This window comes from Limulus polyphemus, unplaced genomic scaffold (assembly GCF_000517525.1).
Source record: "Limulus polyphemus unplaced genomic scaffold, Limulus_polyphemus-2.1.2 Scaffold3290, whole genome shotgun sequence".
Taxonomy (NCBI): domain Eukaryota; kingdom Metazoa; phylum Arthropoda; class Merostomata; order Xiphosura; family Limulidae; genus Limulus; species Limulus polyphemus.
In genome coordinates, this window is record NW_013668900.1 from 116,668 (window position 1) to 125,142 (window position 8,475).

General features: G+C 27.5%; 1 protein-coding gene across 2 annotated transcripts in view; it reads right to left on the reverse strand.

The window, feature by feature from the left end:
• The window catches only part of LOC106469084 (CCR4-NOT transcription complex subunit 2-like), a 40,779-nt gene that overhangs the window by 30,014 nt on the left and 2,290 nt on the right, over positions 1-8,475 (reverse strand). The window contains exons 2-4 of one of the 2 annotated variants that reach the window (XM_022397494.1): positions 4,305-4,340; positions 2,697-2,783; positions 1,723-1,806 (exon numbers count right to left, since the gene is read on the reverse strand). In XM_022397494.1, coding sequence (XP_022253202.1) covers positions 1,723-1,806; positions 2,697-2,783; positions 4,305-4,340 — 207 coding nt within the window. Of the gene's footprint in view, positions 1-1,722; positions 1,807-2,681; positions 2,784-4,304; positions 4,341-8,475 lie in introns of both variants that reach the window. The other variant, XM_013929540.2, reaches the window with a different exon arrangement.

Genomic DNA, 8,475 nt, shown 5'->3' on the forward strand with positions numbered 1-8,475 from the left:
TCGGTCCCTGGGACCAACCTCATAATCATTTTGTACTTGTTATAATTTTCATGCTATAACTATTAAATTAGTAAGTGAATGATAATGAAATATGGCAGATTATCAGTAAACATTACAATGCTTTCAAATGCAAAATATCATATTTTTTTTATCAAGTCTTAAGGTTTGTAAAGCAATGTTTTTTTATGTCCTTTTTTTCTTTTTTGTATGTTGCCTATCCAACATGCAAAATAATTTTCATTTTAAGATTAAAAATCCTTTTGTGAATCAGAAAATTTTCGAATTTCACATGCAAAATCTTTACAATGTGCAGATAGTTATCAAATTTTTCTTAAGAAAAAAACTACGTATTGTATCGATTATTTTCACTAACGAATCTCCGTACAGATTCAGTGCATTTGACCAGTCTCATAACCACCATAAAAATTAGGAAATAAATATAAATTATTCCTTTTTCTTTCTAGAATGACTACAAGTTATAGCATGAAAACATAACTCTTTAGACTAAAAAGCTTAAATATCATAACATTATATATTTATTATTCTTATTATATTGACCTTTCAGGCGTGTCTGGATAAACAATACAAAAGTTACAATTATGCAGCTCACGTGCACTCATGTTACCATATTCAATAATATAAAACTGACCTTTGGTCTTTGCAAAGTGACCTGTCTTGGCTGTGTTTTAATGGACTAGTATTTTGTAAAATACAGTCACATTTCAATTATTATATATATATTTTTTTTTTTAGGTTTTATATAGACATTTGAAATAACCAAAAAATCATAAATTACAATATTGATACCATAGAATTCCACTATAATTTATCAAGCTTACTAATTAAGCTGCATTTTGGTCTAAAAAACTACAAAATTTCGAGCAGACTAAAGACTCACCTTACCAGCTTGAAAATTTGTATTTAAAGAATGAGATGATGTCATAATACTTGAAAATGGTTGAGAAAGCCACTAGGGATACATTCTGAGCTTTTGATTGGTTATTCACATATCATAGACAGAAGTAAGTGCATATAAGGGAGTGTTTCCAAAAATGGAAAGAGGTGAGCAGGGCCATTGTGTTTGATTGAGTACATGAGCGATATATCAGCAAATAGAAAAAGATAGGAGGTTCTGATTTTATATTCTAGCTTGTTAGTATCGGTAATTTGAGTTCCTAATTCATACGAAACTATAGAATTTATACTTTGACATCACAAACATCAAATCTGAACCAGTGCTGCATTCAATATAACACAAAAGTCGGTGTTTAACTGTGTTTTTTTAATATTTACTTTTAATTTAAGAAATTAAGTATATTTGCTTTTAAATTAAGAAATTAAATATATTTGTTTTGAATTAAGTATATTTGTTTTTAAATTAAAAAATTAAATATATTTGTTTTTAAATTAAGAAATTAAGTATATTTGCTTTTAAATTAAGAAATTAAGTATATTTGCTTTTAAATTAAGAAATTAAGTAATCTATAATACTAAAGTTTGAATTATAATCAACAGTTTGATACCAAACTTATTGACACAAATTCATAAAATAGCAGTTTAATAAAATTTTGAATGCGAGTCAACAAACTCAATGAAATGGCCTTTGACCTGTGTGGAAAGGGTGAAATTGTTACATGCCTGATGTAATCTTTAGGATAATTTTGCACCAGGAAGGCATTAATTTTATGCGCTGTAATATAAAGTTTTAAAGAGATAACTTACTCTGAGAACCAGGCAGAGCAGGAAAATCTTCATTATGTATGTGAAACTCACTAGATTCATTGGGCGGTTGTTTTACCATTCCAACTAAAGAACATATAGAAAAGCTGTACAGGTACATGTGAAATGAAGTGTTCTACACTTATAATAAAAGTACTAGTATTACAAACATTCCCTAATGTGCATGTTTAGATATCTTAATGTATAAATATGAAAAAAAATAATATAAAGTTAACAAAGTATAAATGATATCACACTATTAATCTTAACTCTTTAAAAATATTTATGCATAAAGCAAATGAACTTGAAATATTTTTTAAATTCTTCTTCAAACACCTGATTTACGTAATTATGATTAAAATGAAACAAGGCTTGTTTTAGAGCCATGACTACTGAGAAAACTTAACAAGACTCGGTTGCAAGCTACACCCATGCATGCTATAAAAATGATTTTATCTAAAAAAAGATGCAAAACTATTTGCAATAAATGTTAAGATCATGAACAAAAACACAGAAAATATATATATATAACTTATATATAAAATGATATACATCATTTAATTAAATCTAAAAATGACAAATACCAAGAGAAAAGATACAGAAAATATGCAAGACTAACAATCTAACATGTTGTGGAAACAAATATAATGGTGCTTTTAACTACTACTAATCAAAACCAAGTGAAAAATCCAGTCATAAAAATATCAGAAAGAAAAAAGCAAAAATTTGGAAATCTTACTTTGTCAGTCCAGGATTTGACTTGTTATGAGAATTTATCAGAATAAATATTTAAGACGTACATTTTGCATAAATCTTGAGAACCTACATTTTCTTTGCCAAGGGACATTCCTTTTTTTTTCTTTTTTTGCAGGATAAAGCTATTCCTTAAAAGTACTGAGTAGATTGACAACCATACAAGTTTATCACATACAAACACATACCAAGTTGTAAGCTAAGCTTACCATAAGGAGGTCTACCTGACATGAGACTTGAGGCTAAACTGGAGGTACTGGTTTCCTGAGAACCTCTGTTGGTCAAAGATGGAAACTCGGACAGGTCTAAAGCTAGATAATGAGAGAAGAAAGTCCTTTCATACTCAGAGTTCCAGTAAGAAACTATTTTTTTCTGTATTTAAATAAGATTTGCACTGATTTTAAATATCAGTATTAAAATATTATTATTACTAACATTTTTTAATATCTATCATCATAGATCATGCTATATCTTATGTGAAAAAGAAATATTCTGTACATATACATTGTTAGCTAATGCAAAAATAAATAAACAAATGGGCAGACAAGGTTATAGAACAAATAGTTGATAATTTAAGAATAATTTCAGCTCAAGCATGAAACAAAATTTTCAACAGCATATTGCCAGCTGTTTTCCTTGTTCACAGATGTAACAAACTACAGTAATACTAAAAAGTTATCTGTCCTAACTTGCCAGCTTGAAATCTGGAAAGGATACAAGACATTCCAACAATACTTTTTTTTCTTTTTTGAAAATGTTGTTCCAGACTTAATAAAATAAACTATTTATTAAGCTTCTAGGTCACATTGCATCAATTAGAAAGCACTTACTTCGAAGAGCAAACACAAGCAACCTTTTAATTTCATAAATAATAAAACAGAAAGCCTGATGGTTTGCATAGAAGTTTTAGAGATCAGAAGACAATATAAACTTTACTGTCCTTTTGAATATGTCAAACACAGCTCAATAATCTTAATTCTCAAAATATTTATATGTTGTTCAACTTTCTATGTTCACATTACCACACAGGGAAAATCTATCTTATTTTCTGTCCCTTAAATTTGTTAAAAATCTTTCAGTTTTTCAGTTTGAAAATAATAATAAAATAATAAAACACTTAAGGTTTTTGCATTAACCCTTGTTTGATGAGGGATAAAAAAGTCTTGATGCTTCCGAAAGTACAATTAATTCATACAAATTATTGACTTAATTAAATTAGTAGATAATAACAAATTTAATCATATGATACCAAAATTGTTATGTAGTAAAAATTTGGGTTCATATGTTTCAAAAAAACGGAAGCAAAAGTGGCTATAAATTGTTTTTGCTTGTGTATGCTAAGTACTGAAGATCACCTTATTGGTTATAAAACAATTATAGTTATATACGGTCAGCCTGTTATTTTGTAATGAAGAACTTTGAATGTGTAAATAACAGTCACCAAAAACTGTAATTTTTATAGAAATATGAAGCCATTCATAAGATGGTACTATCTTTTCAGTTAATGAAAAAACCATAGTTAAAAAAGTAATGTTTCTCAAAATAACAATAATTTATAATTTATTTATAATTAGGAACATAAAAAAGAAAGTTCTAGTTGTAATACTACTGTTTTAAAATGAAATGAGCTGTGGTTGACAATTCAACAAAAAGCAAAAAGGTGCACAAAATAATTAAAAAAATACATGTAATCTGAATAAAAGGAATTGGTTCTGTTATAATTTTAGGGCAAACAGCATAGCACTATCTTTAGCATTGTTCAGGTAGAACAAATAATCTTCAAATACACACAGGAACATTGAGAGAACATAAACTTAGTTTTAGGTAATTACCATTTGTTCTGCTGTAACTGTAGTAGTGGTTTGATTCTGCCAGAAAATAACCAAAAAGTTCTTTCTCAAGAAAAATTGCTAAATTCTTCAACTAATTGTACAAGATTTCCCATAGACATTAGTCAGCATTTTCATTTTTATCCTTTATTAATTTACCAAAACATGCCCTAATACAAATATGGTTTGTTATCTTTTTCTTTAGTTTACTGTGTTATATAAAAAATTAGAGAATTTAAATATCTATAATATACTAATTACAACTACTAAAAATACATAGTTATAAAAATAAATAATACATATATATTAACCAACAAAATCATAAAAATGCCTTTAGAGCTGGACAGTCATTGGAATAGGATAATCAATTAATGAGTCTGACAATTAACCGAATATTCTCATGAAACTTGGATAGTTGGAATAATCGAAAATAATAATAATAGGAAATACTAATTTTAATTAGTTGATTATTTTCATGAATCATGCAATTAATCAATTTAGGTGAACAACCTTGAATTAATCAAAAATAACTACAAGAAATCATAATGACAATATTTCGATTACTTAGAGAATTAGAATTATTGAAAACAGTAATAAAATGAAACACTAATATCAATTAGTTGATTACTTTTGTAACATTAGTTAATTATCTTATGTGACACCAATAAATGCTCACAGGTAATTAATTAATCAAGTTAATCATCCAGGTCCAGTGGACTAAATAAAGTGAAGATCATTAAAATATCTTGGAATATAAAATCATTCAAATGACAAAAAAGCACAATCTCTTAAATACTTTATTTTAAATATAATATATGTGGTTAATACTTCCAGTAAAAATACAAAATCTGTTAAAAAATGTGTAGTAAACAGAATATTTGTTGCACCAACACAAATATTTATTTCAGATTCTTACTATATCATAGTTACAATTTTTTAATTATGTTTTCAAAAGCATCAGGTAAAAGTTTAGCTTCTTACATAACTACCATATAAGGAGTTATAACAATAATTCTAAATGGTTCATACTTTAATACAATGTGACTGATATGCACAATCTACAATAAAAGGATTGTCTGATACATACAGTAGAAACCAACAGATTTTTCAATAACTTTCAGCAAATAAACTTATAAATTAATGATTTATTATCATACTTGTTGGCAGTTTTATACATGGTTTTTCAGTACTTGTGAGAAACCACACCTGAAACTGCCACTAATCCAATTTAATATAGGTCTGTTTTTTTTGGTAAAAGATGACATATTGAAAAATACATCATCCACTGCCTTATCGCACATGGCAAAGCATCCAACATAAACTGACCAAAACATTAATTTAGCCAATCAAACCAAATTATTAATCTATCTTTTACCTTCACCTAAAATATAAAGGCTCAGATGAAGGCAAAACATTCATTTTGAAATCTTGTATATATAGGTAAATTTCTTCAGGTGTCTATATGGTACATTTATAACATCATACACTAATATACAAATCCTAATGAAAACAAAGTTATAGAGATCAAGTAATTTCATGTTTAATAATTTTGCCAACTTAACTATTAATATTTGTACTTGTTATGGTTGAAAGAACTGAGTGTATTACAGGTTTCCAAAACTAATGTACTCATCAATAAATACTGATACAGAGTCAACATAGCATAAAGATTTTACACACCATTATCAATACAAAATATTGTTTTAAAGCTTTTTACAGAAAATATGGAAAGATCTGGCATCAAAAATTATTTAATATTCTGATAAAGAGCTTCAGAAATTTATATTTTATCATTCTACCAGTTTGTTACTACTCAGTCTGAAACTGAAGTTATAAAAAAAAAAAACTTGATAATTAAACAATTCCTTCCCTCTCTAAACAACAACTAACCTTCATACAACTTGAAATTGTTCTAACTGGATTTTGTTATTTATATTGAGATATGTATACCTGTTGCTATAATTATATTTGTTTTCACTTCTATAAATTAGTGATGATGTGATCTTTGTTATTCCAAACATTTAATAAACACTTTTGTGCCCTAATGTTCACATTTTCTTTTGTGATAAGGTAATTCTGGTTTTAAAATTTCATAGCTTTGGAGTAAACCAAGCTAGAATCCATATTTAAATTCTTAATTATTCAATATTAATCATGACTATTTTTTATTTGTGCAAAATATTTCAAATTTTAAAGCAAACAGGGAATTATCACAATATCGTACAGAATATAATATTTCATCCTACAAAATTTTTTGCCAATTACATTGTTTGTCTAAAACAACATATAAACACGTTAATTGTTCTTTTTGCTAAAGATATTAGTCACAAAAAATTCTACAGCAGACCTTAAAACATTAAAATATATTAAAGAATGACATTTTCTCACAAAATTTGATTGTTAGAATGTGAAAATTTATATTAAAAATAATAACATCAACAGAAATTTAATTTTTATTCATTTAGAATAATTATTTGTATGGACAAAAACCAAATAATATGTAATTTTTAGGTTAATTGAGTCTAAAAATATACAAGAGTTGACTGCACTTTCATATGTTAAAACTTTTTTAACTGTCAGTTGCCTTGTCTATTACTGCAATTACACTAAGCTAAATATGGTATGAGAAAAATAAGTGCTTATTTCAAAGTGAATGCCTATCATCTCTGACATTTGAATTATTTTCAATAAATATAAACCTGATAGTCTGCTTTTGTTTTGTTTTTTGAAGGAAAAAAATAGTGCCAAAAATCTAAGCATTTAAGACGAAGAACACCAAAACAACATGTCTGTAAAAGTTCTTAAAATTTAACATCATTCTTGGTGCAATAGTAACTGTTACTTTATTTCATTTATAACCATCAACATGTCTAAAAATATATACATAAAAGGTTATTTATTCAATACAATAATATTCAAAAATACCCTGGTACCAAAATGAAATATATTGCCAAGCCAAAATAATAAAAATCCAACAAAATAGGTGTTCCCACAATGCAAACTTTGCAAATTTGAGCAATCAATTAAGTCGTATGTCATAAGACCTTCATAAAGGTATAAAACTACTTAGTGAGAATAGTTGCCACCAGAAGATATCATGATAGGACCCAATGGCAGACACTAAGGGATACACCAAAAAATTCATTTTATCATAGAGTTGGTAAACTCTATATGTAGGGATGGCCAAGATACTCAATAGGCATAATACAAATATGCACACTAAAAAATGAACAATGACAGTTTTACTTTAAAAGATGATTGCCACTCACTTTCTTTTGTTTCTCTACCTAACAAGCCCCAAAACAAGGCAAGAAACCATATTTAAGATTCTAATCTAGAAAGTGACCAACCCACCAAATTGTTTATCTTTCTTCTTCTTGTTTCTGTGAAGATAATTCTGCAACTACTTTATCACTAATGTCAGTTTAAACCTAAATCCACTTTATGTATTTCTGAGCAGTGCATGATGTCATCGCTTAGTCGAAATAACTAGTAGTAATTAGTAATAAATCATAATTCTAGTGTAAATGATGTTATCATTACCCCTTTGAAGTTAGCTTTCTTACAGAAATCTGGTACTCTTTTAAAATCTTCAGTACAGGGTGAAACAAGAATTACCAGCAAATAATAGATGAACATTAGGTGACTGTAACATGTAAAATACTCAATGCTTGGTACACTATACAATCAATATCTTTAGGTAGCAAACCACTATACTATGTATGAAGTAAATGAGTAAAAAAACAAAAAACACATTCATAGAATACACTAACTTTCACTCAGGGAAAAAAAACGTCACGAAACAAGTAATCAAAAACATTTTATAAATATAAAATGGTGTAAAGATAGCAGTGCTAGGATGAATGCAAACAAGAATATAGGGATGATACAGCTATACATAGATCATCCCTATAGGACTTTCAATAGTAAAATTTAATGTTACACTGTAAAATGCATACTTGACTTTAATATTACTGCAATTAGAAGTTATATATTCCTGACTGTTGGTATGCAGTTTGTTTATCATAATATCACGGTCATGTCAGGGTAAGCATTGGTGTAGTGTAACTAAGAGCATAGGATGTACATACAAGGAAAACCAAGTTGAGTCAAAACATGTCTTGATTATTACAAACTCTCACTACAAGGCCGGTCTAATTGACCTATCTTAGTC